This window comes from Melospiza melodia, chromosome 23 (assembly GCF_035770615.1).
Source record: "Melospiza melodia melodia isolate bMelMel2 chromosome 23, bMelMel2.pri, whole genome shotgun sequence".
Lineage (NCBI taxonomy): Eukaryota > Metazoa > Chordata > Aves > Passeriformes > Passerellidae > Melospiza > Melospiza melodia.
The window spans coordinates 12036567-12063669 of NC_086216.1; the positions used below are offsets into that span (position 1 = coordinate 12036567).

At 65.8% G+C, this 27103-nt stretch overlaps 3 protein-coding genes across 8 annotated transcripts in view; 1 reads left to right on the forward strand and 2 right to left on the reverse strand.

Annotated features, from left to right (window-relative positions):
* Positions 1 to 1348, reverse strand: part of KANSL3 (KAT8 regulatory NSL complex subunit 3) — a 16586-nt gene extending 15238 nt beyond the window's left edge. For all 6 annotated transcript variants that reach the window (XR_010030419.1, XM_063175388.1, XM_063175384.1 and 3 more), the window contains exons 1-2: positions 1108 to 1348; positions 59 to 229 (exon numbers count right to left, since the gene is read on the reverse strand). Coding sequence is in view for 5 of the 6 variants with exons in the window: in XM_063175388.1 (XP_063031458.1) it covers positions 59 to 229; positions 1108 to 1340 (404 nt within the window). In the remaining variant the exon portion in view is untranslated. The remainder of the gene's footprint in view (positions 1 to 58; positions 230 to 1107) is intronic.
* On the forward strand, positions 1339 to 23688 carry FER1L5 (fer-1 like family member 5). The gene is made up of 50 exons (XM_063175144.1): positions 1339 to 2037; positions 2194 to 2290; positions 2405 to 2460; positions 2537 to 2628; positions 2730 to 2838; positions 2910 to 3041; positions 3121 to 3249; positions 3511 to 3561; positions 4297 to 4473; positions 4559 to 4712; positions 5176 to 5252; positions 5383 to 5451; positions 5547 to 5590; positions 6039 to 6115; positions 6190 to 6266; positions 7208 to 7321; positions 7420 to 7564; positions 8277 to 8401; positions 9836 to 9927; positions 10724 to 10907; positions 11024 to 11176; positions 11571 to 11684; positions 12252 to 12418; positions 12516 to 12802; positions 12932 to 13131; positions 13291 to 13467; positions 13671 to 13749; positions 13978 to 14055; positions 14132 to 14313; positions 14989 to 15147; positions 15242 to 15421; positions 15783 to 16185; positions 16573 to 16661; positions 16764 to 16805; positions 16877 to 17011; positions 17369 to 17482; positions 17555 to 17710; positions 17794 to 17885; positions 18655 to 18825; positions 19573 to 19721; positions 20440 to 20579; positions 21077 to 21165; positions 21273 to 21368; positions 21778 to 21919; positions 21997 to 22096; positions 22769 to 22893; positions 23008 to 23088; positions 23177 to 23286; positions 23405 to 23543; positions 23614 to 23688. The coding sequence occupies exons 1-50, from the start codon at positions 1339 to 1341 to the stop codon at positions 23686 to 23688; spliced, it is 6924 nt and encodes a 2307-aa protein (XP_063031214.1).
* Positions 23689 to 25327: 1639 nt separating this feature from the next.
* BOLA3 (bolA family member 3) lies at positions 25328 to 27103 on the reverse strand. The gene is made up of 4 exons (XM_063175143.1): positions 27028 to 27103; positions 26502 to 26625; positions 25834 to 25922; positions 25328 to 25459 (listed from the first exon to the last, which is right to left on the reverse strand). The coding sequence occupies exons 1-4, from the start codon at positions 27055 to 27057 to the stop codon at positions 25394 to 25396; spliced, it is 309 nt and encodes a 102-aa protein (XP_063031213.1). The 5' UTR covers positions 27058 to 27103; the 3' UTR covers positions 25328 to 25393.

The following is a 27103-nucleotide window of genomic DNA, read 5'->3' on the forward strand; positions in this document are numbered from 1 at the left end:
CTCCCAGCCCCTATTCCCATTCCCATTCCCAGCCCCTATTCCCATTCCCATTCCCCACCTGTTGACGTGCTCCTCCCAGTCGTCGGGCGGCGGCGGCGCGTCGGCGTCGGTGCGGGCGAACATGACGTGCCGCTCGCACTCGTTCATCACGCTCCGCGCCTTCTGGTTGTCGTACAGCGGCACCGGCGTCGGCGTCACCGTCTCCACGTCGATGGGGACGTCGGCCTCCCTGCCACCCACACGGGGGTGAGCGCAAGGATGGGGTACCCCCATGGGGGCATCCTGGGGGTTTGGGGGATCCCGGGGCTTGGGCAGCGCTCCCAGGGTGGGACTGACCCAGGGATCTTGGTATTTATGGGCCACCAACTGGCAACCAAACCAAGCACTTTGGACACCCCAAACAGACCTCTGGACCCCCAAATCAAACCTATCCTGGACCCCCAAACCGATCTCCCTGAAGGCCCAAACCAAGCATCCTGGACCATCAAACCTAGAGCCCCAAAACTGAGACTGCTGAAGCCCAGAAATGATGGCCCCTGGAACCCCAAATCACGGCCCCTGGACACCCCAAACTGAGACCTCTGGACCCCTAAATCAAACCTATCCTGGACCCCCAAACCGATCTCCCTGAAGGCCCAAACCAAGCATCCTGGACCATGAAACCTAGAGCCCCAAAACAGACCCCTGGAGCCCCAAACTGAGACTGCTGGAGCCCATAAATGACGGCCCCTGGAACCCCAAACCATGGCCCCATGCCACCCTAAACTGAGACCTCTGGACAACCCAAACCAAGACCCCTCACTGCCCCCCTCACCCATCAGGGTCCCCAGTTTCCCCCTCACAATTCCCCCACTCGCCCTTATGACCACCCCCAGCCCACAGGACCTCCCAGCTCCTCCCTCACAGCCACTCCTCTCCCCAGCCCTCAGGACCCCTGCAGACCCCAAACGGCTCCCCCAGCCCCACAGGACCCCTCCTTTCCCCTCAAAGCACCTTAGGCCTACAGGACACCCCTCAATTTCCCCCTCAGCCTCACAAAACCCCCTCCTTTCCCCTCACAGCCTCCCTCCAGTCCCCTCCCGTCCCCTCCGCCGCCCGGGCTCTCACGGGGCGCTGCCGAGGTGCCTCCGCGGGGTGAGGAAGAGGAGCCGCGCGGGCCGGGCGGCGCTGGCGTCGGGGTGCGCGCTCCAGGGCTTGGCGTAGCTGTGGTCGAGGCACACCAGGTCCAGCTCCCGCTCGTGCGCCGACAGCTGCAGCAGCAGCGACGTGCCCATCCTGCGGGCCGACCACTGCAGCTCGCGCTCCCGGTCGCGATCGCGGTCCCCGGCGCGCTGCGACATGGCGGGAGCCCCGCCCCCTGCGCCCGCCCCTCACGACGGCGCCGCCGCCGCCGCCCGTCCCTCAGTGCGCCTGCGCGGGGCGCGCTCCCGCCCCTCCTCAGTGCGCCTGCGCGGGGCGCGCTCCCGCCCCTCCTCAGTGCGCCTGCGCGGGGCGCGCTCCCGCCCCTCCTCAGTGCGCGTGCGTGGGGCGCGCCCCCGCTTCTCCTCAGTGCGCGTGCGTGGGGCGCGCTCCGGTCTCTCCTCAGTGCGCGTGCGTGGGGCGCGCTCCCGCGGAATGTCCTCGTGGGAATCAGGGAATGTCCCCGTGGGGAAGAAACCCACGGGACCATGGAATGTCCCTGGGATGTCCCCAGGAATGTCCCCTTGGGAAGGGGCACTCCAGGCTCATCCAGCCCCCGCACAGGACACGGCGCGCTCCCGCGGGGTGTCACGGGGCGTCCCGCGTGGGGACACCTCGGGGATGCGGTTACCGGTGACAGCCCTCGCTCCGCCCCACGCCGTTGGCGCTCGGACACGCCGAGCCAACCGCCGCGCTGCTGGCCAGCGGGCTGGTGGCACCTGGGGCTGGCACTGCGGGGGCGACAAACCTGCCGCCGGTGACAGCGCCTCGGGGGTGGCACATTGGTGGCACCCCCTCGGTGACAAACTGGCCGCCGGTGACAGCGCCTCGGGGGTGGCACACTGGTGGCGCCCCCTGGTGACAAATCTGCAGTCATTACTGGTGACAGCGCCTCGGGGGTGGCGCACTGGTGGCGCCCCCTGGTGACAAATCTGCAGCCATCACGGGTGACAGCGCCTCGGGGGTGTCCCGTTGGTGGCACCCCCTCGGTGACAGCTCCGTCCCCGGTGCCAGCGCTCCGTGGCCATGCTGCGCTGCCACGTGGTCGCCGTCCACATTCCCGGGGCCACCGGCTTCGGTCCCGGTGTCCTGCTGTCCGTCTGCTTCCGAGGTACGGCGGGGTTGGGGACACCGCGGGGTGTGGGACATGCCATGGCACAGGGTGGCGCGAGGCACCTCCCGTGTCCCCATCCTGAGGTGCCACCACCCCTCCCGTCCCTCACAGGTGTCCCCAGGAGAACCCAGGTGGTGCCTGAGGAGCGCAGCCTCACCTGGAATGAGGTGAGGCGGCCCTGGGGTGGCCCGTGGCGGCACAGGGACATGGGGTCACCCCCCTGAGCCGTGTCACCCCCGTCAGGAGCTGGTGTGGCCGCTGGACACGTGTCCCCTGCGTGCCACGGACACGCTGGGGCTGCACCTGCGGCGTGGGGACTGCCTGCTGCCCCGGGAGTGAGTGCCAGCCCTGGGGGGACACCCCCTCACCACGGCCACCCCATCACCAGGGCCACCCCTTCACCACGGCCACCCTCACCGTGTCCCCCCTCCCGCAGGGACCTGGGTGCCACCACGGTGTCGCTGAGCGAGCTGGTGGCCAGCCCCAGGCTGCCGATGGCCGTCAGGGACATCCCGCTGCTGGACCACCGGGAGCGGCCCACGGGGGTGAGCGCAGCCCCACAGCACCCCACAGCACCCCAGGGTGGCACTGTCCCCCTGTCACTGTCCCCTTGCAGTGCACCGTCACCCTCCGCTGCTACCACGACCTGCACGGCGCGGCTGGGGACGTCCCTGTCGCCACCGGGCACGGCCAGGTGGCCCTGGAGCCACCGGGGGTGGCACCTGAGGACAGGAAAGAGGATTTCCAGGTATGGCACTCACTGGCAGAGGGTGGCGGCCGAGGGGGTGATGTCCCCTCGTGGCCACCACGTCAGTGCCACCCCGCAGGTGCGGGTGAGGGTCATCAAGGGCCGCCAGCTGCGGGGCAATGCCATCAAGCCCGTGGTGAGGGTGCAGATCGGGAGGCAGCGCTTCCACAGCCGCAGCCGGAGCGGGAACAACCCCTACTTCAACGAGGTGACACCGCGGAGGGGACACGGGCACCGCCCTGTCCCTCGGCCCATCCTCACTGCTGTCCCTTCTCCGGGTTTTCAGGTGTTCTGCCAGGATTTCCACATGGCGCCGGAGCAGCTGGTGGCACTGCCCATCCAGATCCAGGTGGGGCAGAGGGGTGGCACTGGGGGGACAGGGATTGGGGCAGGGACACAGGGACACAGGGACACAGGGACACAGGGACACAGGGACACAGGGACAGCCGCGTCCCCTTCCCTGTCCCAGGTGCTCCGTTCACCAAACATCTGCACCAAGGCCGTCATTGGCATCTTTGAGGTGAGGAGTGAGGGATTGGGATTGGGGTTTGGGAATGGGGTTTGGGATTTGGGAATGGGAGATTTGGATTGGGGTTTGGGAATGGTGTTTGGGATTTGGAAATGGGGGTTTGGGAATGGGGGATTGGAATTGGGGATTGGGATTGGGGGATTGGAGTGGGGATTGGAATTTGGAATGGGGGATTGAGATTGAGGTTTGGAAATGGACGATTGGGATTGGCCTTTGGGGACTGGGGTTTGGGAATGGAGCTTGGAATTGGGGATTTGGGAATGGGGCACTGGGAATGGGGATTTGGGAATGGGGGTTTGGGAATGGGGCACAGGGAATGGGGATTTGGGAATGGGGATTTGGGAATGGGGGTTTGGGAATGGGGATTTGGGAATGGGGGTTTGGGAATGGGGCGCTGGGAATGGGGATTTGGGAATGGGGGTTTGGGAATGGGGATTTGGGAATGGGGGTTTGGGAATGGGGCACTGGGAATGAGTTCTCAGAGCACTCTCACCCCCTTTGCCATTCCCACAGCTCGACGTCGGCACCATCTACTCTGCCCCAGGTAATGAATGACAGGGTTGGGGTGACACATTCGGGGTGCCACGTTTTGGGTGACACATTCGGGGTGCCACGTTTTGGGTGACACATGCGGGGTGCCACATTTTGAGCGACATTTCACACCAGCACCAGCTGGGGGTGAAGCCCCATTTTGGGGGAGCACCGAGCGTTTTGGGGAGGTTTCAGGCGTGGCTCCGGCGGCACCGGCGAGGTGACGGCGGTGTCCCCGGTGTCCCCGGCGGGACAGGCCGCAGCCTGAGCGGGAAGTGGCTGAGCCTGCAGCACCCGCGGCACCGCGACGGCCGCTCGCAGGGCTTCCTGCAGGTCAGCCTGGTGGTGCGCCGCGCCGGGGAGCGCGCCCAGGTGAGCGCCTCGCCCTTCCTTCCCCGCGCCCCAAAACCCTCCTGGGGGTCCCCCGCGCCGTCACCTGTCCCCTCGCCATGCCCAGGAGCGGGAGGTGCCGCCGGGGGACGAGGATGTGGAGGCCAACCTGCTGCGGCCGCCGCCGTGCGCCACCACGCTGCAGATCCGCGTGTTCCGCGCCGAGGACCTGCCGCGGGGTGGGGACGCCGGGGTGTGGCGTGGGGACATCGGGGTGCGGGGTGGGGACATTGGGAATTGGCATGGGGACACCGAACATTGGGGTGGGGACATTGGGAATTGGGATGGGGGCACCGGGAATTGGAATGGGGACATTGGGGTTTGTGGGGACACCAGGAACTGGCGTGGGGACACGGAGGTTTGGGGTGGAGACACCGGGAATTGGAATGGGGGCAGATTTGGGGATCCCCCTGCTCGCCACAGGGTGGGGACACCGGGAATCCGGGGTGGGAGTGGGTTTGGGGACCCCCCCTTCTCACCACAAGGTGGGCATGGGGGAATTCGGGACGAAGAGTGAATCTGGGGACCTCTTTGCTCCAACAGAGTGGGAACGCGGGGAAATTGGGGTGAGGGGAGAATTTGGGGACCCCTGCTTGCCGCGGGGTGGGAATTGGGGTGGATTTGGGGTGGGGATGGATTCGGGGACCCCCCAAAATCTCTCTGCTCGCCATCCCCTCGCAACAGAGCCGGCACGGGCGTGCCTGGGCGGCACCGCGGGCTCGCTGAAGGTGTCGGTGCGGGTCGGCTTTGCGGGCAGGACGGTGAGCGCGGGGCCGGGAATTTGGGGTTCCGGGCGGGCAATTTGGGGTGCCAGGAGGGGAATTTGGGGTGCCAGGAGGGGAATTTGGGGGTGCCCCATCCTTCTGGGGGCTCACGGCTGTCCCTCCGCAGCTCTGCACCCGCGGGGTCCCCGCCGATGCCAGCCCCGAGTGGAACGAGGTTCTGTCCTTCCCCCTGCGGGTGAGGAGCGCCCCCGGCCCCAAACGGGGGCACCCCAAAAAGGGGGGGACGCCCCCATTCCCGCAGCCACACCGGGCGCTGTTCTGTCCCCGCAGCTGCCGCCCATCTGCGACGAGATCCTGCTGGAAATCCTGCGTGGGTGAGAGGGGGACACCCCCGGGTTTGGGGGGTGACATTCAGGTTTGGGGAACATCCCTGGGACTGGGGGACGCCCCCACGGGTTTGGGGGACACCCCCAAATTGAGGGACGACCTTCAGGTTTGGGGGCTCCCGAGGGTTTGGGGGGACACCCCGTGGGTTTGGAGGACATCCCCGAGGGTTTGGGGGGACATCTCCAGGATTAGGGGACACTCCCCGGGTTTGGGGGACTCCCTGTGAGTTTAGGGGGACATCTCCGGGATTAGGGGACACTCCCCGGGTTTGGGGGACACCCCGCAGGTTTGGGGGACTCTCGAGGGTTTGGGGGGACATCCCTGGGATTGGGGAACACCCCCACGGGTTTGGGGGGATATGCCTGTGATTGGGGGACACTCCTCGGATTTGGGGACCTCCCCACATTCGGGGGACCCCTGACCGTGTCCCCCCAGGTCGTGCCGGAGCAAAGCCCTGGGCAGGGCCACCCTGCGGCTGTCCCAAATCTCCCGGGAGCCCAAGGAGCTCGAGGGTGAGCGGGGCTGTCCCTTTTTGGGGTCCCCATTAGCCAGAGCCCACCCTGAACCCCCCTTTGTCTGCCCCCAGAGGGGACCCCCGGGTTCTCCCCCTCCTTCGGGCCCAGCTTCCTGCCCTTCTACGGCCCCCGGCCGGACGCTGCCAGGGTACGGAGCAGGGTTTGGGGGAAATGGGGTTTTTTGGGGGAAATGGGGTGTCTGGGGGGGGAAATCGGGAGTTTTTGGGGCAAAGGAAGGGTTTCTGAGGGCTGTGGGATGTGTGGGGTGGGGATGGGGCAATGCAGGAGGAAATGGGGGGGTTGGAGGGGAACGGGGTTGTGGGGCTCGTCAGTGAGGGTTTGGGGAGAGGGAAAGGGAGTTTGGGATGGTTTCAAGGGCGGTGGGAATTTTGGGGTGAAATTTTGGGGTGGGGGAAACAGAGAATAGGGTGTGAATAGGATGGGGAACAGAGAACAGGGCATTTGAGGGAGAACAGGAATTGTTGGAGCAGGACTTTGGGGGACAATGGGACATTTGGGGTGTAAATGGGATGGGGGAAACAGAGAATGGGACATTTGAGGAAAAACAGGAATTGTTGGGGCAGGACTTTGGGGGACAATGGGACATTTGGGGTGAAAATGGGATGGAGAAAACGGAATGGGGTGAAATGGGATGGGGGGAACGGAGAATGGGGTGGAAATGGGATGGTGAAAACAGAATGGGACACTTAGGGGAAAACAGGAATTTTTGGAGCAGGACTTTAGGGGACAATGGGACATTTGGGGTGTAAATGGGATGGGAAAAATGGAAAATGGGACAAAAAGGGGATAGAGAAAGCAGAGAATGGGGTGAAAATGGGATGGGGTAACAGAGAATGGGACATTTGAGGGGAAAAAGGGAATTGTCGGGGCAGGACTTTGGGGGACAATGGGGCAGGACTTTAGGGGAACAATGGGACATGTGGGGTGAAAATGGGATGGTGATAACAGAATGGGGCATTTGGGGGAAAACAGGAATTGTCGGGGCAGGACTTGAGGGCACAACGGGCAGGACTTTAGGGCACAATGGTACATTTGGGGCGGCCCCCACGCCCCGGGCTCGTTCCCCAGGACTCGGGGCCGGTTTTCCGGGGCCGGCTGCTGCTGGAGCTCTGCACCCACACGGGGAGCCCGCCGGGGCGGCAGCGCGACGCCGTGGCCCCGGTGGACGCCGAGCGGGCGCAGGTGGGGACGCGGCGGGGACACGGCGGGGACACGGCGGGCCGGTGCCACCCTCGCCGCGCGGTGCCAGCCGGGCGCTTTTGGGGTGTCTCTCGCCGCAGAGCCGCCTGCCCCGCTGCCAGCTGGGGCTCTGCGGGGTTTTCTACTCGGCCACGGCCGTGCCCGGCGGCGCCGAGGCGCTGAGCCTGGAGCTGGGCATGGGGGGCACCGCGGCCGCCACCGCGCCCGCCCTGCCCGCCTTCGACGGTGAGCGGGGACAGCCCGGGTGGCGCCGGGGCCATTGTCACCTCCCTGGGGACATTGTCACCTGCCCCCGGGGTGGGGGAGCTGGGGGAAAGGGGCGGTGAGACGGCGGGGGAGGGATTAATTGGTGGTTAATTAGGGTAATTGTTTAATTATTGGAGGGTTTGATCTGCGTGTGTGGGAGGTTTGGGGTTATTTGGGGGTGGTTTGGGGGGATTTTAGGGTGTTTGGGGGATTTGGGGTTGTTTGGGGATGTTTTGGGGCATTTGGGGGTGTTTGGGGTTGATTCTGGGTTACTTGGGGGTGATTTGGGATGTTTTTAGAGATTTTAGGCCGTTTGGGGATGGTTTGGGGTGATTTTGGGGGTGATTCTGGGGTGATTTTGGGGTGTTCTGGGGCACTGCCAGGATGCCCTGGGCTGAGGTGATTTTAGGGTGATTTGGGATGGTTTTTTGTGGGATTCTGGGGTGATTTGGGGGTATTTTGGGGTGCTGCAAAGACACCCTGGGCTGAAGTGATTTTTGGGGTGTTTTTGGGGTCTTGGGGACATGGATTGGGTGTCACTGGGTGATGTCACCTGTGGATCAAGGGGACAATTTGGGAATCTCAGATGATCCCGTGACACCTCCCGGGAAGCCCCAGCCGCCCCTCAGCAGCGTGGCCAGGTCCGTCCTGACCCCGAATTTCCCGACTTTCCCAAATTTCCCGGATTTAGGGAACCTCTACCACTACCTGCCGTGGTTTGGGGACAAACCTGTGGCCGCTGTCACCTCGCAGTGGGAGGACGCCGGGCACCGCTGGGACAGCCTGAACCTCCTGCGAGCGCTGTGCCAGCACCTGGTGAGACCCCAAACCTGGATGGGGAATGACCCCAAATCCGGGTGGGATTGAGCCTGAATCCAGGTGGGGATGATCCCAAATCTGTGTGGGAACGGTCCCAAATCTGGATGGGGAATGATCCCAAATCCGGGTGGGATTGACCCTGAATCCAGGTGGGGATGGTCCCAAATCTGTGTGGGAATGGTCCCAAATCTGGATGGGGAATGGTCCCAAATCCAGCTGGGAATGATCCCAAATCTGGGCAGGGATGATCCCAAATCTGGGTGGGAATGGTCCCAAATCTGTGGGGGGATGATCCCAAATCTGTGTGGGAACGGTCCCAAATCTGGATGGGGAATGATCCCAAATCCGGGTGGGATTGACCCTGAATCCAGGTGGGGATGGTCCCAAATCTGTGTGGGAATGGTCCCAAATCTGGATGGGGAATGGTCCCAAATCCGGGTGGGAATGGTCCCAAATCCGGGTGGGACTGATCCCAAATCTGGGTGGGAATGGTCCCAAATCTGTGTGGGGATGATCCCAAATCTGTGTGGGAATGGCCTCAAATCTGGATGGGGAATGATACCAAATCCAGGTGGGAATGGTCCCAAATCCGGGTGGGACTGATCCCAAATCTGTGTGGGAATGGTCCCAAATCTGGATGGGGAATGATCCCAAATCCAGCTGGGAATGATCCCAAATCTGGGCAGGGATGATCCCAAATCCGGCTGGGACTGATCTCAGATCCAGGTGGGAATGATCCCAAATCAGGGTGGGATCAATCCCAAACCCATGTGGGAATGGTTTGGGATGGGATTGACCCCAAATCCAGCTGGGATGGAGCGGGATTGACCCCAAATCCATTTGGGAATTGTTTGGGGTGGAATTGACCCCAAATCCCTTTGGGGACGATTTGGGCTGTGACTGATCCCAAATCCGTATGGGAACAGTTTGGGGTGGGATTGACCCCAAATCCAGCTGGGATGGAGTGGGATTGACCCCAAATCCATTTGGGAATGGTTTGGGCTCTGTCTGATCCCAAATCCCTATGGGAATAGTTTGGGGTGGGATTGACCCCAAATCCATTTGGGAATGATTCGGGCTGTGTCTGATCCCAAATCCCTATGGGAATAGTTTGGGGTGGGATTGACCCCAAATCCACTTGGGGACATTTTGGGGTGGTATCGATCCCAAATCCATTTGGGGCCATTTTGGGGTGGGAGTGACCTCAAATCCCTTTGGGAACTTTTTGGGCTGTGAAAGATCTCAAATCATTTTGGGAACAGTTTGGGGTGGGATTGACCCCAAACCTGAGTGGGAACAGTTTGGGGTGGGATTGACCCAAATCCATTTGGGGCCATTTTGGGGTGGGATCGGACCCAAATCCATTTGGGGCCATTTTGGGGTGGGATTGACCCCAAATCCCTTTGGGGCCATTTTTGGGGCCGTTCCCAGGAGGAGAACCTGGCCAAGCTGCAGGGACACCACGGGGACGCCAGCGGGGACATCGGGGTGAAGCTGCTGCAGGAGCTGGAGCAGGACTGCGAGTGAGAGATCCCAAATCCCAACGTCGGGGTTTGGGGCCAGGGCACCCCGAATCTGGGGGGGAAACGGGGCTGGCAGTGGGGTTTGGGGGATTTGGGACACTTTGGGACATTTTGGGGGACAGTGGGACGTTCCGGAGGGGAGGGAGCATTTGGGGTGGAAATGGGATGAGGGGGACTGGGGTGATTGTGGTGGAAATGGGGTTTTTGGTGGGAGGATGGAGCGTTTGGGGGAAAACCAAGGAATTGTTGGGGCAAAGAATTTTGGGGGTGAAATTGGGGACTTTAGGGTGATCCTTTGGGTTTCAGGGTGTTTTGGGATGTTTTGGGGTGATTTTGGGCTGGTTTGGGCGCTGCAGGGCTGCCCTGAACTGGGATGTTTTTGAGTTGATTCTGGGATGGTTTTTGTGGTAATTTTGGGATGTTTTTTGGGGTGATTTCAGGTTGATTCTGGGATGTTTTTTGGGGTGATTTTGGGTTGATTCTGGGATGGTTTTGGGTTGATTGTGGGGTGTTTTTGGGTTGATTCTGGGATGTTTTGGGGGTGATTTTGGGGTGATTTGGGGCTATCCTGGGCCGTGCAGGGTGGCCCTGCAGTACCTGGAGGAGCAGCCCACCCTGACCGCCCTGGACTGGGATGTTTTTGGGTTGATTCTGGGATGTTTTTTGGGGTGATTTTGGGCTGTTCTGGCCCTGCAGTGCCGCCCTGGGCTGGGGTGGTTTTGGGGTGATTCTGGGATGTTTTTGGGGTGATTCTGGGATGTTTTTGGGGCGATTTTGGGCTGTTGTGGCCCTGCAGGGCCGCCCTGCAGTACCTGGAGGAGCAGCCCGTCCTGACCGCCCTGGACCAGCAGCTGCGGAGCTGCCGGCGGCGCCTCCTGCAGCGGCTGCAGCGCGAGGCCAGGGCCGACGGCCGCCGCGGGGACGCCCTGGGGACGGTGGCCCGGGGGTGGCTGCGGCGCGCGGCCGCGCTGGCCGTGGAGGTGACACCGAACCCCCAAAGTGGGACCAACCCCAACGCCACCGCGCTGAGGCCGGGTCCCCGTGGGGCTGCTCCCGTCCCCGTGCCACTCTCACCCCTGTCCCCGTGTCCCCACAGCCCCAGGCCGGTGTCCCCGACGTGCAGCTGTGGCTGCTGCGGGGCCAGGCGCGGGTGGCCTCGGCCCGTGTCCCCGCCACCGATGTCCTGCACTCCCCGCACGGCCCCGGCGCCTGCGGCCAGCTCTGCGGGAGGATCGTCACCCTGTTCCTGGTGGGAGCTCCTGCCGTCCCCTGGTGTCCCCTCGGTGTCCCCTCTGTATCCCCTTGGTGTCCCCTGCTGTCCCTCGGTGTCCCCTCTGTATCCCCTTGGTGTCCTTCTGTGTCCCCTTGGTGTCCCCTGCTGTGCCTCTGTGTCCCTCCATGTCCCTTTGGTGTCCCTCTGTGTCCTCTTGGTGTCCCCTCCGTGTCCCCTGCTGTCCCCTTTGGTGTCCCCTGGTGTCCCTCCTTGTCCCCTCCACGTCCCCTCTGTCCCTGCTCCATGTCCCCTCTCTATTCCCACCTCATCTCCCTGCTCTGTGTCCCCCCATGTCCCCTGTCTGTCCCCCCACGTGTCCCCGCCCCAGGTGACACTGTGCCACACTCTGTGTCCCACTCTGTGTCCCCAGGGCTGCGGGGACAGCCAGGCCCAGGTGCGGGTGTGGCTGTGGCTGGGCCGAGTGGCCGAGAGCGGCGAGCTGGCCGGGCTGCTCGGGGGGAGCCTGCGCTTCTACTGCCAGATGGTGGGGACAGCGAGGGGACAGGGGAGGGGACAGCAAGGGGACAGGGATGGGGACAGCAAGGGGACAGGGATGGGGACAGCAAGGGGACTGCACGGGGAGAGTACAGGGGACAGCATGGGGATAGTGGGGACAGGGGTGGGGACAGCATGGGGACAGGGGAGGGGACGGCAAGGGGACAGCACGGGGACAGTACAGGGCACAGCATGGGGATAGTGGGCACAGGGGTGGGGACAGCATGGGGACACCACAGGGGACAGCTGAGGACATGGGGATGTGCAGCGTGGACAAGGGAGGGGACAGAACGGGGAGAGTACAGGGGACAGCGTGGGGACAGCATGGGAGATAGCATGGGGACAGTACAGGGGAGAGCATGGGGACAGTGGGCACAGGGGAGGGGACAGCATGGGGAGAATACAGGGGATAGCATGGGGACAGTACAGGGGAGAGCATGGGGACAGTGGGGACAGGGGAGACAGGATGGGAGGGGACAGTGGGGAGGGGACAGCACCCACCAGTGTCCCCTAAGGGCAGGCCCAGTGTCCCCTAAGGGCAGCGCTGTCCCCGCAGTTCGAGAACCAGACGCGGCTCTTGGGGACGTGGGGGCCCCGGCGCTTTTGGGGGCGCCCCGCGTTCTCCGACAGCTCCGGCCGGGCCCTGCCCCCCCCGGAGGAGCTGCGGCCCCCCAAGGGATGGAGCTGGGACGGGCCCTGGAGCGTGGAGCGGCCGCGGCGGCGGTGAGCGCGGGGCACGGCCACCCCTGTCCCTGCGGGAGCGCAGTGACACCAGGAGTGTCCCCAGGGTGACACCAGCCGTGTCCCCCGCTGTCCCCAGGGTGCCAGCACGGGCAGAGGGCGCAGGGACCGTGGTCCTGGAGGAGCTCTACGAGAACCAGAGCCGAGAGCCCGGTGGGGACTGGACCAGCACGGCCAGCACGGACGCCGTGAGTGGGGGACAGCGTGGGGACAGTGTGGGTGGCACCAGAGTGTCACTGCTCAGCGCCCGCCTGGTTTTGCAGAAGGGAGTGGCAGTGCCACCAAAGGAGGAGGTGGCGTGTCCCCAGGGCTGGCACGTCACCAGTGACTGGCAGGTGGACACGGAGGGGGCTGAGGATGAGGATGGTGAGTGGGGGGTCCCTGGTGGGCACAGCAGGATGGGGGTGACCGGAATGAAGGTGACAAAATGGGGGTGACGGGGACACGGTGGCAGGTACGTGGTGGCAGGGAAGCAGCCGAGCCCTGTGTGTGCAGGTTGGCACTACGGGGTGGGCACGGAGGACGGCAGCCCCCCAGCAGCGTGGCACAGCGAGGGACAGCAGTGCCACACCCTGCGGCGCCGGCGCTGGCTCCGGGTCTGCCACAGGGACAGCGACGGCTGGGCACAGGACACGGACACCTGCAGCAGCCTGGTGACACTCGCGGGGACAGGGACGGGGGTGACGGGGATGGAGGTGACAAAGAGGGGTGACGAGGATGGGGGGTGATGGGGGACGAGGATGGTGGGTTGGGGTGACGGGACGATGCTGAGAGGGATGGGGGTGATGGGGATGAGGCTGGCAGTCCCCGTGTCACCGTGTCCCCGTGTCACCGTGTCCCCGTGTCCCCTCCAGGACCCCGAGGAGCTGTGGGAGGATGAGGCCTGGCAGCCCGAGTGCTTCTGGGGCTGCACCTTCCAGCCCAAGGTCCCGGCCGGGCCCCGGTGCCGCCGGCGGCGCTGGCAGCGCTGCCTGGTGCCCGCCGAGCCCGGGGCCGCCGTGGCACCGCTCTTCCTGCTCCGGGGAGCCCCGGTACGAACGGGAGGGACCCGGGAGAACGGGAGGGACCCGGGGGAACGGGAGGGACCCGGGGGGACGGGAGATGTGGAGACGGAAGGGAGGGAAGAGGGAGGGACGGAGCCCTGGGGAGCGGGGCCATGAAGGGACAGTCGCACACGGGACAGAGGGACAAGGGGACAGCAGGGTCCCCCCAGCCCAGCCCTGTCCCCTCCCAGGACACCGAGGAGCCGGCTCAGGACAGTGCAGAGGTGGCCCTGCAGCAGCCACCGCCCTTCATCCTCTGCAGCTTCCAACGTGAGCCCGGGGCCGGGAGGGACCGGGAGGGACCGGGAGGGACCGGGAGGGACCAGAGGGTGACCGGGAGTGACCAGGGAAGGACCAGGAGTGGCCAGGAGTGACCAGAGGGTGACTGGGAGTGACCAGGGAAGGACCAGGAGTGACTGGGGAGGGACCGAGAGTGACCAGGAGTGACCGAGCGGGGCCAGGGACTCGCATCCCCCCCTGACCCCCGGCTGTCCCCAGGCCCCGGCCGCTTCCAGCTCCGCTGTTACATCTTCCAGGCGCTGGATCTGGCGCCCGGCAGCTCCAGGACCTCCATAGGTGAGACCCCTCCCGTCCCCGGACGCCGCCCCGCCGGCAGCCCCGGCGCTGACGCTGTCACTGTCACTGTCCCCAGATGCCACCGCGCACGTGTCGTTCGTGTCCCTGAGCCAGCGCACGGGGACGGCGCGCGGGGCGCTGGACCCGCGCTGGGAGCAGACGCTGCTGTTCCCCCGGGTGCCGCTGTTCGGGGACCCCCGAGGCGTCGGGAGGGACCCCCCGGCCGTGGTGGTGGAGGTGTGGGACCAGCGGGGACAGGTACGGGACACCCCGGGCATGGGGAGGGAGGGAGGGATGGGAGCAAAGGAGGGGATGGGGAATGGGGGATCAGGGATGGAAGGATGGGGGATCAGGGATGGAAGGATGGAGGGATGTGAAAAGAGAGGGAGGGAGGAAGGAGAGAGGGAAGGAGGGAAGGGTGGGAGCAGAGGGATGGATGGATGGATGGATGGATGGATGGATGGATGGATGGATGGATGGATGGATGGATGGATGGATGGATGGATGGATGGAGGGACAGATGGATGGAACATGGATGGAGGGCTGGCAGGAGGGATGGAGGAACAGGAGCTCAGGGATGGAAGGACAGAGGTCAGAAATCAACGGACAAGGGGATGAGAGATGGAAGGATGGAGATGTCAGGGATGGAAGGACAGGGATCAGGGATGGACGGACAGCAGGATCAGGGCTGGAGGGGCAGGGATCAGGGATGGAAGGACAGTTTGGAGCTGTCAGGGCTGGAGGGGCAGGGATCGGGGATGGAAGGACAGGGCTGTCAGGGATGGAAGGACAGCAGGATCAGGGATGGAGGGGCAGGGATCAGGGATGGAAGGACAGGGCTGCCAGGGATGGAAGGACAGTTTGGAGCTGTCAGGGCTGGAGGGGCAGGCACAGCCCCGGCCGGGCCAGCCCCTGCTCCGGCTCTCCCCGCAGGGCCCCGCGGTGCTCCTGGGCCGCTGCGTGTGCTCCCCGCGGGTCTGGCTGGACGCGGCGCTCCGGGAGCCGCCCCGGCTCCAGCCCCACGCGCTGCGGGGCCCGCGGGGCGCGGCCGGGGAGCTGCTGGCGGCCTTCGAGCTCCTGCAGGAGCCCCAGGTGAGGCGGGGACACTGGGGTGACACAGGGTGGGTGACACAGAGGGCACCCAGGCCCGGCGTGGCATTGTCACCGTGTCCCCTCCCCACGGCAGGACGGGTCCCCGGCTCCGCTCGGCCCCCCGCCCCTGAGCAAGGACGGGTTCGGCATCCCCCCGGAGCTGCGGCCGCGCCTGCACTGGGTGGCGCTGGAGGTGGGAGCCACCTGCGGGAGGGGACAGCGCGGGGACAGCCGGGGGGACAGCCGGGGGGACGAGGGGGCAACAGGGAATGGGGTGGGGACAGCGTGGGGACAAACAGGGAGTGGGGAACGGGATGGAGGTGGGGCTGGGATGGGGACAGGGATGGGACCGGGATAAAGGTGGGATGGGGACAAGACTGGAGATGCAACCTGGGCGTGGCAGCGGGTGTGGGCAGAGCTGAAGCTCATGGGGACGGGGACGGCGACAGGGACAGGAGATGGGGACAGAACAGGGACAAGGACTGGAGCCAGTCAAGATGAGCAAGGGCACAGAGGGGAGGAGGCAAAGGCAGCACAGGAGCGGGGACAGGGACCCGGATGGGGACAGGGGTGGGGACAGGGACACGGACGGGGACGGCACCTTGAGGCCCCGGTGCCAGGGCCGTGTCCCGCAGGTGCTGGCCTGGGGGCTGCGGGGGCTGCGCGGGGCCGTGCGGGAGCCGCGCCTGGAGCTGCAGTGGGGGGAGCAGAGCCTGTGGACGCCCCCGATCCAGGACGTGGCCACCAACCCCAACTTCCCCAGCAACGCCTTCCTGCTCACCCTGGTGAGGGCGGGGGCGGGCCCGGGGGTGGCTGCGGTGGCCGGGCCGTCCCTGATCCGTCCCCGGCCGTGCCCGCAGGCGCTGCCCGAGCACGAGCGCTTCGTGCCGCCCATCCGCCTGCGGCTCTGGCACCGCGCGGGCGCCGAGCGGCGGCTGCTGCTGGGCCAGGCCAGCGTCAGGGAGCTGGGCCGGTACCGGTGCCCCCCGCCCTGCCAGGAGCCCGGCAACGGCTCTGACACGGTCGTGTCAATGCCAGGTACGGCCCGTGCCATCCCTGCCCGTCCCTGGTGCCACCTGTCCCATCCATGGTGCCACCTGTCCCATCCCTGTCCCATCCCTGGTGCCACCTGTCCCATCCCTGGTGCCGCCTGTCCCATCCATGGTGCCACCTGTCCCATCCCTGGTGCCACCTGTCCCATCCCTGGTGCTACCTGTCCCATCCCTGGTGCTGCCTGTCCCATCCCTGCCCGTCCCTGGTGCCACCTGTCCCATCCCTGGTGCCACCTGTCCCATCCCTGTCCCATCCCTGGTGCCACCTGTCCCATCCCTGGTGCTGCCTGTCCCATCCCTGCCCTACCCCAGCTGTCCCCAACCCCATCCCAGCTGTCCCCTCCCTCATCCCCGCTGTCCCCGTGTCCCTCAGACGAGCTCCTCTCCGTGCCCGCCTCCTCCAGCCCCTGCAGGCGTTGGTGTTCCCGGTTCCTGGCCATGTCCCCGGCCAGGATGGCTCAGGTGAGTCCCCCTGCGCACCTGGCACCAGCCCTGGCACCGCTGGGCGATGGCACCGCCCGGCCCCGTGCCTCAGTTTCCCCAAGAGCCCTTTGCTCCCTGCAGGACCTGCTGGGCTACCTGAGGAGCAGGCGGGCTGAGGATGAGGTGGGCACAGGAACCGGGACAGGGGGCACAGGGGATGCCACCTGTGCCCACCTGCTCCTGCTCCCCACCAGGACGAGGAAGATGAAGACGAGGAGGATGAGGACGATGAGGAGGAGGAGGAGAGGGACTGGTGGAGCAAATTCTACGCGTCCATGGAGGACAAGGAGCCCAAATCTCCATGGGGAACCAACGGGGACAGGCTGAAGGTGAGCCAGAGCCTGGGATGGGCACAGGGACAGGGACAGGGACAGGATGGGGACACAGAGAGGGACAGGACGGGGACAAGGACAGCTGTGGACAGGGACAGGATGGGGACACAGAGAGGGACAGCTGGGGACAGGGGCAGGGAGGATGAGGGGAGTGAGTGAGTCCAGGGAGCGGGATGAAACTGAGGGGGACAGGGATGATGATGAGGATGAGGAGGGACTGGGGACAAGGATGAGGATGAGGAGAGAATGAGGATGAGGAGGGACCGGGGACAAGGATGAGAAGGACCCCGGGCTGCCGTGGGGAGCTGCCCTGGATCTGGCCCTGGCTGCCCCGAGCCCGGCCCTGCCCCGCAGATCTACGGCTGCGAGCTGGAGGCCGTGCCCGAGTTCCAGGCGCTGCAGGATTTCTGCCAGAGCTTCCCCCTGTGCAAACCCGGCCGCGCCCCCGAGCCCGTGGGCACCTTCAAGGTGGGCGAACCCCCCCGGCACGGGACCCCCGGGGGCGGGCGGGACCCCCGGAGGCACGGCGGGGTCTCTCAGGGGCTGTTCCGCATCTACCCCGTGCCCGAGGGCGCCGCGGCCCCGCCCGGCCCGCGCTGCTTCCAGCGGCTGCCGCCCGCGCGGCCCCAGCCCTGCCTGCTGCGCGTCTACGTGGTGCGAGCCTTCGACCTGTCCCCCCGCGATGTCACCGGCCTGGTGAGGACAGCGGGCACCCGCGGGGCGCGGCGGGGCGGGGCGTGCCCGGTGTCACCGCCCCGGTGTCCCCTCCTGCCCCCCAGAGCGATCCCTACGTGCGGGTGGCGCTGGGCAAGAGGACGCTGGGGCAGCGCGACCACTACGTGCCCAACACCCTGGAGCCCGTCTTCGGCAGGTGCGCGCGGGGACGGGGGCTGGTGGCACTGTCACCCACAGGGAGGGTGGCCCTGGGGGCACCGTCACCTCCAGGGGGCACTGGGGGCGCACACCAGGTCGCCATTGCCAGTGCTGTTGTGCCACCAGATCCCTGTGACATTCCCTGTGTCACTAGCTGAACCATTCCTTGTCCTGCCATGTCCCTGTGTCCTCACCTGTCCCATTCCCTGTTCCCCCAGCTGTCCCATTCCGTGTGCCATCACCGGTGCCATGTCCCTGTGTCCCCACCTGTCCCATTCTCTGTACCCCCACCTGTCCTATTCCCTGTCCTGCCATGTCCCCTCCTGTCCCATTTTCTGTCCTGCCATGTCCCCACCTGTCCCATTTCCCATGTCCCCAGATGTCCCACTCCCTGTCCTGCCATGTCCCCTCCTGTCCCATTTTCTGTCCTGCCATGTCCCCTCCTGTCCCGTTCCCTGCCCTGTCCATGTGCCCCCACCTGTCCCATTCCCCGTGTCCCCACCTGTCCCATTCCCTGTCCTGCCATATCCCTGTGTCCCCTCCTGTCCCATTCCCCATGTCCCCAGATGTCCCACTCCCTGTCCTGCCATGTCCCCTCCTGTCCCATTCTCTGTCCTGCCCTGTCCCTGTGTCCCCTCCTGTCCCATTCCCCGTGTCCCCTCCTGTCCCACTCCCTGCCCTGCCACGTCCCGTGCCCCATCTCCCCTGTCCCCACGGGTGTCCCTGTCCCCGTGGCACCCCCGGGCTGACGGCGCCGCTGCCCCCAGGATGTTCGAGCTGACGGCCACCATCCCCCTGGAGAAGGACCTGCGGGTGACAATCATGGACCACGACAAGGTGCCCCCGGACCGGGAGATCGGCAGCACCACCATCGACCTGGAGGACCGGCTGCTGTCCCAGCACCGCGCCCACTGCGGGCTGCCCGGCCTGTACCACACGTGGGTGGCACGGGGACACAGGGGGACATGGGGAGGAACAGGGGGACACGGGGGGGACAGGGGGACACGGGGGGACACGGGGAGGAACAGGGAGGGACATGGAGGGACATGGAGGGGACACGGGGAGGGACATGGGGGGGACACGGGGGGGCTGGGACGGCACAAGGAGGGGACACGGTGGGACTGGGAGAGGGGACAGAAGGGGACACGGAGGGCACAGGAGGGGACGCAGGGCACAGAGACACAGGGAGGGGACATGGGGGCACAGGAGGGGACATGGGGCAGGACAGGAGGGGACGCAGAGGACACAGGAGGGGACACAGGGAAGAGGGCAAAGGAGGGACAAGGAGGGACACTGGGAGAGGCGACAGGAGGGAACGTGGTGGGCACACAGGGGCACAGGAGGGTGGCACAGAGCGGGCACAGAGGGATTGGGACACAAGGAGGGGCAGGATGGGGGGCACAGAAGGGTTTGGGGGGCACGGGAGGGTCGGGGGGGCACAGGAGGATGGCACAGAGTGGGCACAGAGAGCCAGGGGCTGGCACAGAGGGCCAGGGGCTGGCACAGAGGGCCGGGGCTGGCACAGAGGGCCGGGGCTGGCACAGAGGGCCAGGGGCTGGCACAGAGGGCCGGGGCTGGCACAGAGGGCCAGGGGCTGGCACAGAGGGCCGGGGCTGGCACAGAGGGCCGGGGCGGGCGCAGGGCTCGCTGCCAGCGGAGCAGAGGTGCCACTGGCGTGTCCCCAGCGCGGGCCCCGCGTGCTGGCGGGACCAGCTGTGCCCCAGCCGGGCCCTGGAGCTGCTGGCGGCCGCCCGGGGGCTGCGTGGGCCCCTCTTCAGCCGCGGGGGCACCGCCCTGAGCCTGGGCGGGCGGCGCTTCCTGCTCAAACACTTCGGTGAGGGGGCAATGGGGGCTGGCGAGGGTCTGGGGGGGGTTTGGAGGGGTCTGAGAAGGGTTTGGGGTGGATTTGGTGGAGGTTTGAGGGGGTCTGGGGGGGATCTGGTGGGGATTTGGGGGGTTCTGGAGGATGTGGGCAGGGTCTGGTGGGGGTCTGGGGGGGTTTGAGAGGGTCTGGGGTGGTTTGTGGGAATCTGAGGGGGAGGGTTGGGGGTTCTGGGTGCGATCTGGGTTGGGTCCAGGGTATCTGGAGTAATCTGGGGGTGTTGAGGGGATCTGGGTGGGTCTGGGATGGTTTCCGGGGATCTGGAGGGGGTTTGTGGGATCTGGGTGGGTCTGGGGTAATTTGGCGGTGTTGGGGAGATCTGGGTGGCTCTGGGATAATTTGGGGGTGTTGGGTGGATCTAGGTGGGTCTGGGGAGGATTTGGCGGATCTGGGTGGGTCTGGGGAGGATTTGTGGGATCTGGGTGGGTCTGGGGTGGGTCTGGGGAGGGTTTGTGGGATCTGGGTGGCTCTGGGGTAATTTGGGGGTGTTGGGAGTGTATGGGGTGGGTCTGGGGAGGATTTGGGGGATCTGGGTGGGTCTGGGGTGGGTCTGGGGAGGGTTTGTGGGATCTGGGTGGCTCTGGGGTAATTTGGGGGTGTGGGGGGGATCTGGGTGGCTCTGGCGAGGATTTGGGGGTCTCTGTGGGGTGACAGTGGCCTGGTGTCCCAGAGCGGCGCCACCCCCCGCCCCGCCACGCCGGGGCCCCCCGGGAGCGCCTGGCCCTGCACGTGCTGAACCTGTGCGAGCTCGTCCCCGAGCACCTGGAGACGCGCGGGCTGCAGAGCCACACCCGGCCCGGCCTCGAGCAGGTGACACCGGGGACAGCGGGGACACCACCGGGACAGCGGGGACACCACGGGGACAGCAGGGACACCACGGGGACAGAGACACCGGGGATAGCAGGGACACCACCGGGACAGTGACACTGGGGGGACAGGGACACCACAGGGACAGCAGGGACACCACGGGGACAGTGACACCACGGGGACAGTGACACCGGGGGGACAGCAGGGATACCACGGGGACAGCAGGGACATCATGGGGACAGGAACACTGGGGATGGGGACATTGTGGTGACAGGGACACCAGGGATGGGTGACAGGGACCATGGGGTGACAGGGACACTGGGGTGGGTGCCAGGGACCCCAGGAGTGGGTGGTGGAGCAGGGGGGGTGACAAGGACAGGTGCTGAGGGGACAAAGGGGCCCTGCAGTGATGAGGAGCCTGGGGCATGGGGACAGCGAGGGGACACTGGGGGACACTTGGGGACACTCGGGCCGGTGCCAGCCCGTCCCGGTGTCCCCAGGGCAAGGTGCAGATGTGGGTGGACATTTTCCCCACCAGCCTCGGCCCCCCCGGGCCCCCCGTGAACATCGACCCCCGCCAGGCCGAGGGGTGAGTGAGGGATGGGACACCCCCGTGGGGACAGGGCCAGCCCCGTGGGGACAGGGCCAGCCCCAGCAGAAGGTGACAGACCCGTCCCTGTCCCTGTCCCTGCCGAGGTACGAGCTGCGCTGCGTGGTGTGGAACGTGCAGGACACGGAGCTCAGGGACATCAACCTGCTGGGCCAGCGCATGAGTGACATCTACGTGTCCGGGTGTGTCCCCGTCGTGTCACCTCCCAGCTCCTGTCCTGCTCGCCCCAGAGCCCCCGGCAGGTCCTTTGTCACCGCAGGGTCCCCATCAGCCATCCCCAGGGTCCCTGTCACGCCAGGGTGTCCCCATCTGTGTGGGCACAGGCGTGACAGCGGTGTCCCCTCGGGGGTGGCACGGAGGTGACAGCAGTGTCCCCTGGGGAGTGGTATAAGTGGCTGGGGTGGCACAGAGATGACAGCAGTGTCCCGGCAGGTGGCTGGATGGGCTGGGGTGGGTATAGAGGTGACAGCGGTGTCCCCTAGGTGGTGACACACGGGTGACAGCGCTGTCCCCACAGGTGGCTGGACGGGCTGGGATGGGTACAGTGTCCCCTGGGATGGTGGCACACGGGTGACAGCGCTGTCCCCGCAGGTGGCTGGATGGGCTCCCCGAGCAGCGGCAGCACACCGACATCCACTATCGCTCCCTGGACGGCCGCGGCGCCTTCAACTGGCGCTTCGTGTTCCCCTTCGAGTTCCTGGCGGCTGAGAAGCTCTGCGCCATCCGCCGCAAGGTCGGGGGGACGGGGAGGTGACACGGCCCGGGGACGCAGCCCGGGGACACGTGTGACCTTGCCGTGTCCCGGGGCAGGAGCACGTGTGGAGCCTGGACGAGACCCTGCTGAAGGTGCCGCCCAAGCTCATCCTGCAGGTGTGGGACAATGACAAGTTCAAGGCGGACGATCTGCTGGGTGAGAGACCCTGTGACTACCGGGGGGACACTGCAGGGGACAGGGGACAGGGGACAGCCAGTGGGAACAGGGGACAGCCAGTGGGGACAGGGGACAGCCAGTGGGGACAGGGGGGCAGCCAGTGGAGACAGGGAGCTCCCAGCGGTGATAAGGAGGACCCACTGATGATAAGAAGCTCCCACTGATGATAAGGAGCTCCCACCAGTGACAGGGAGCTCCCAGCGGTGATAAGGAGGACCCATTGATGATAAGGAGCTCCCACCGATGGTAAGGAGCTGCCACTGGTGACAGGGAGCCCCCACTGGTGATAAGGGGGACCCATTGATGATAAGGAGCTCCCACTGTTTATAAGGAGGACCCATTGATGATAAGAAGCTCCCATTGATGATAAGGAGCTCCCCCAGGTGACAGGGAGCTCCCAGCGGTGATAAGGAGGACCCATTGATGATAAGGAGCTCCCATTGGTGACAGGGAGCCCCCACTGGTGAGAGGGAGCTCCCACTGGTGATAAGGAGGACCATTGATGATAAGGAGCTCCCCAGGTGACAGGGAGTTGCCATTGATGATAAGGAGCTCCCACTGGTGACAAGGAGCTCCCACTGGTGATAAGGAGGACCATTGATGATAAGGAGCTCCCCAGGTGACAGAGGCGTCCCCTGGCCTGTCCCGCAGGGATCCTGGAGCTGGAGCTGACCCGGCTGCCCCGCCCGGCCCGCAGCGCCCGCCTGTGCCGGGCCTCGCCGTCGGAGCTGCCCTGGTTCTCGTGGCCCTGGTTCTCCCTGCCCCGCTTCCTCCGGGCGCGGCTCTCGCGGGCCTGGCTCTCCCTGGCGCAGCTCTCCCGGCTCTGGCCGCCCCTGGCGCGGCTCTCCCGGCGCCTCTCCCGCCGCTGGTTCCGCGCGCGGGCTCTGCAGCCCCTGAACCTGTTCCGCAGGCGGAGGGCGCGGGGCTGGTGGCCCTGCACCATGCACGAGGACGGCGGCCAGCGCCTCTCGGTGGGTCGGGGACGGGCCGGGGACACCCGCACGGGGCTGGGGGACGGCGGGGACAGATCCAACCGCCCCCGACCCCCCGGCCTTGCAGGGGAAGCTGGAGCTGAGCCTGGAGCTGCTGTCGGCGCAGGAGGCCGAGGAGCGGCCGGTGGGGAAGGGCCGGGAGGAGCCCAACAAGCACCCGACCCTGCCCGAGCCCAGGTGAGCCGGGGACAGCAGGAGGGGACAGGGGACAGGCTGAGCCCGGTGTCCCCCCAGGAAGGGGACAGGCGGTGGCCGAGCCCGGTGTCCCCGGTGGCTCAGCCCGGTGTCCCCGCAGGCGCCCCAAGTCCTCGTTCCTGTGGCTGACCTCTCCCCTCCGCCTCATCCGCTACGGCGTCCGCTGGCGCTACCTGCTGTGGCTCGGGCTGGGGCTGGCGGCGCTGCTGCTGCTCCTGCTGCTCCATTCCTTCTTCCCGGTCAGCACCGCCCCACAAACTCCCCGCTGTCACCCCTGAACGTGCCCTGAGTGTCCCTGTCCCCCTGCAGAGCACCCTCAGGGTGAAGGTGGCTGAGGCGCTCCCGCTCCTGCCGGCCACGAAGCATCCCCGGACTGAAGGCTGAGGAGGAGCCGCCCGGTTCCCGGATTTCCCGGCTCTGAAACCCCTCCCGAGCTGCTCGGGATGTCCTCGGTGGGATCTGCAGCGGGGATCGCCCCCGGAACGCCGGGGGAGCTGAACATCCACGCTCCCTGCTGAACAAAGCCGTGTCCGAGCAGCACCGGAGCGTCGTCCCCGTCTCTGGCGGCTTGAGGGGGGCACGGGCACCCTAAGCCCAGCCCCGACCCCAAATTCAGCCCCACCCCAGTCCCAGCTCTGCCCCAATTCCTGCCCTAACCCCAACAGCATCACCAGCCCCGGTGCCCCGGGCGGCACGGGGACACCCCGGGCAGTGCGGCCGGGAGGGAGGGACGGGGGAGCGGTGCCCGGTGCCGGATCGCGGCGGGATGTGGAGGGGAACAGCCAGGCGGGTGCCCTGAGCGCGGAGCCGGGTCGGGGGAAGGACGGACACGGGCGGGAGCATCCCCCGGGGGGCCACGGATAGTGGATACCGACTGAGCATCCCCCGGGACAACGACTACGGACACCGAGGCAAAGACTACGGACACCGAATCAACGACAACGGGCAGCCATGCCCGCTCTGCACCGGAGCCGCCCGTGCCCCATAGCGCGGGCCGGGGAAGACCGGACACCGACAGGTGCATCCCCGGGCCGAGGAGGGCGGAGATGCCCCAACCCCGGTCCCGGCCCCGGTGCGAGGCGAACGCTCCCGGTGACGGGACCCGCTGCGCCCAGGCCCCGCCCCTCCCGGAACGCTCTCAGCCAATCACATCGCTCCGTCCCGCTCCAGCCCCGCCCCTCATTATTTGCCAACAAAGCCGACCCCTCCATGCCCCGCCCCTCATTGTTGGAGCTCGGCTCCCATTGGCTGCGGCCGAGAGGGCGGGGCTACGCCTGCGTATATAAAGCGGCGGTGGGCGCGCCCGGCTCAGTTCGGTGCTGGCGGCGGCGGCGGAGCGGGACAGCAGGATCGGTACATCCAACACCGGAGCACCGGCAGCGGCCGCACCCTCGGAACCGCCAGCCCAGAGCCCCGACACGGGGCGGCCGTGGTGGGGAGGTTGGGAGGGATCGGGATCCGCCCATGCGCCGCTTCTCGCCGCCGCCTTCTCGGTACCGGCCCCTCCAAACGGGAGAGGGACCGGCACCGGGACCACCCCCGGCTCAGCAAAGGTAAGGAGCGAGACTCGCCGGGGCACCGAGGGACCGCGCCGGGCTCCCGGATTGGGGGCTCGGCCACCGCCCCGGCCTGGCCAAGGTAAGGGGATGGAGAACACGGAACCCCTAAATTGGAGGTTCGGACACACCCCCTGGCTCAGCAAAGCCTAAGGACAGACAAGCCCGGGGCACCGAGGGACCACGCCGGGCTCCCGGATCGGGGGCTCGGCCACCGCCCCGGCCTGCCAAAGGTAAAGGACAAAATAAAATTGGCAAAAATCACACGAAATGCTGTGGCTGATGTCTGCTGGTTCAATGCGTCGCTCGTCACCCGCACAAATCACAAAGCCCCCACAAGAGTGGGGCTGGGACCCCCAGAGACCCCCTCCCCATAAACCCAAGCACCCCAGAGATGGGGCTGGGACCACCAGAAGTAATAATAAACAATAATACCCATTCCCCAGGATGGAGCACAGGGCACGGGGTGGGGTTCACGCCCAGGGGGGCAGCCCTGGGCCCCTCCTGGAGCTCTTTATTGTGGCGGGGCAGGCTCAGCCCTTGGGCGCCGAGGTGAAGATGCGCAGGCCGTGCATGTGCTTGATCTCCTCGCTCAGCGCCTGCGGGGCAAGCACAGCTCAGGGACAGCTCTGGGCTGGCCCTGGAGAGGCCTCAGCCCCATAGCCAGGGCTGCTGCAGCCTCAGCCCCACAGGTTTCCTCTCTCCCATCCCTTTGCATCCATCCCCTCTCTCTCCTATTCCCTCATAACCCACTCCCTCTCCCCTGTTCCAGCTGTTCTCTTTCTCTCTCTCCTCTCTCTCATTCCCTCTCTCCCATTCTCTCCCATTCCCTCACACCCATTCCAGCTGTTCCCATTCCTTCTCTCCCATTTCCTCACACCCATTCCAGCTGTTCCCTTTCCCTCTCCCCCGTTCCCTCTCCCCCGTTCCCTCTCTCCATTCTCTCCCCATTCCCTCTCCCCGTTCCCCACACCTGTGTCACCATCCTGTGCTGCTGCACCGGCCGCTTCTCCCGGAACTCCTCCGACTCCACGTGGATCTCGTACATGTCACCGCAGCCTCCTGGCAACCAGGGCCAATTAATGCCAATTAAAATCCAATAAAGTCAATTAAAGTCAAGGCTTGAGCACCCTCACACTCCTGCCCCGTCTGGGGACACACACAGCCTGAGGGAGCGGGAGACTGAGTGGGTTTAAAAAAAAAAAATGTGGGTTTGGGGCAACCAAGAGCGGGTTTAGGACAATAAAGAGCGGGTTTAAGGTAGAAAGAGTGGGTTTAGGGCAACCAAAAGTGGGTTTAGGACAATAAAGAGCAGATTTGGGGCAACCAAGAGTGGGTTTAGGGTAATAAAGAGCGGGTTTAGGACCACAAAGAGCAGGTTTAGGGCAATAAAGAGTGGATTTAGGGCAATAAAAACCAGGTTTAGGGCAATAACGAGTGAGTTTAGGGAAAACAAGAGAAGGTTTAAGGCAATAAAGAGCAGGTTTAGGACAATAAAAAACCCGTTTAGGGCAACCAAGAGCAGGTCTAGGCCCACAGAGAGCGGGTTAAGACAATAAGAGCAGGTTTAGGGTAATAAAGAGCGGGTTTAGGACCACAAAGAGCAGGTTTAGGACAATAAAGAGCAGATTTAGGCCCTACCTGAGATGTCCACCACCTTGATGGTCGAGGCCCGCGGGAACTTCTCCCTCAGCAGCCGCGCCAGGCGCGACTCGCCATCGGTACCGGAGGCCAAACCCCGCCAGGAGCGGCAGCGCAGGAACAGCTGCGGGAAAACGGCCCTGAGAGCCCCGGGGGGACCCCAAAAACACCCCGGGAACGGGGGAAGGGGAAGGGGCCGGAGGGGGGCACGGGAAGCTGCGGAACCCCGGGAGACGCGGGAGAACCGGGAGAGGAGGGGCGGGAACGGGAGCTGCCATCACCGGAGGATCGGGCGGTGAGAGCGGGGCTGGGGAAGGGCGGGAGGGGTTACCCGTGCCTGGGGACACTGCGAGGAGCGGGAGCACCGGGAGCGGTACGAGGAACGGGGGAGCGCCGGGAGACGGTGGGGAACGGGGCCGGGGATGGACACCGGGGGGGGGGGTGGGCGGCCGCGGTTACCGGCACCGGGGGGACACAGGGACAAGGACAGAGGGACAGAGGGACACGGGGACTGACGGGCACTCACCGGGCCCCGGCCCAGCCCCGCCGCCGCCATCCCGGGGGCGCGCCCGGGGTCACCTCCGCCTCAGCCAATCAGAGCG

Bases quoted from the DNA above. Each gene is read 5' to 3' on its own strand.
- FER1L5 (XM_063175144.1), top strand. From the start codon at position 1,339: ATGGCGGGAGCCCCGCCCCCTGCGCCCGCCCCTCACGACGGCGCCGCC. The intron at 13,750-13,977 runs GTGAGCCCGGGG...GGCTGTCCCCAG, and splicing joins CATCCTCTGCAGCTTCCAAC to GCCCCGGCCGCTTCCAGCTC. The intron at 23,544-23,613 runs GTCAGCACCGCC...GTCCCCCTGCAG, and splicing joins TGCTCCATTCCTTCTTCCCG to AGCACCCTCAGGGTGAAGGT.
- BOLA3 (XM_063175143.1), bottom strand. From the start codon at position 27,057: ATGGCGGCGGCGGGGCTGGGCCGGGGCCCG. The intron at 25,923-26,501 runs GTAGGGCCTAAA...CCTGGTTGCCAG, and splicing joins CAAGGTGGTGGACATCTCAG to GAGGCTGCGGTGACATGTAC. The intron at 25,460-25,833 runs GTGTGGGGAACG...CTTGCCCCGCAG, and splicing joins AGCACAGGATGGTGACACAG to GCGCTGAGCGAGGAGATCAA.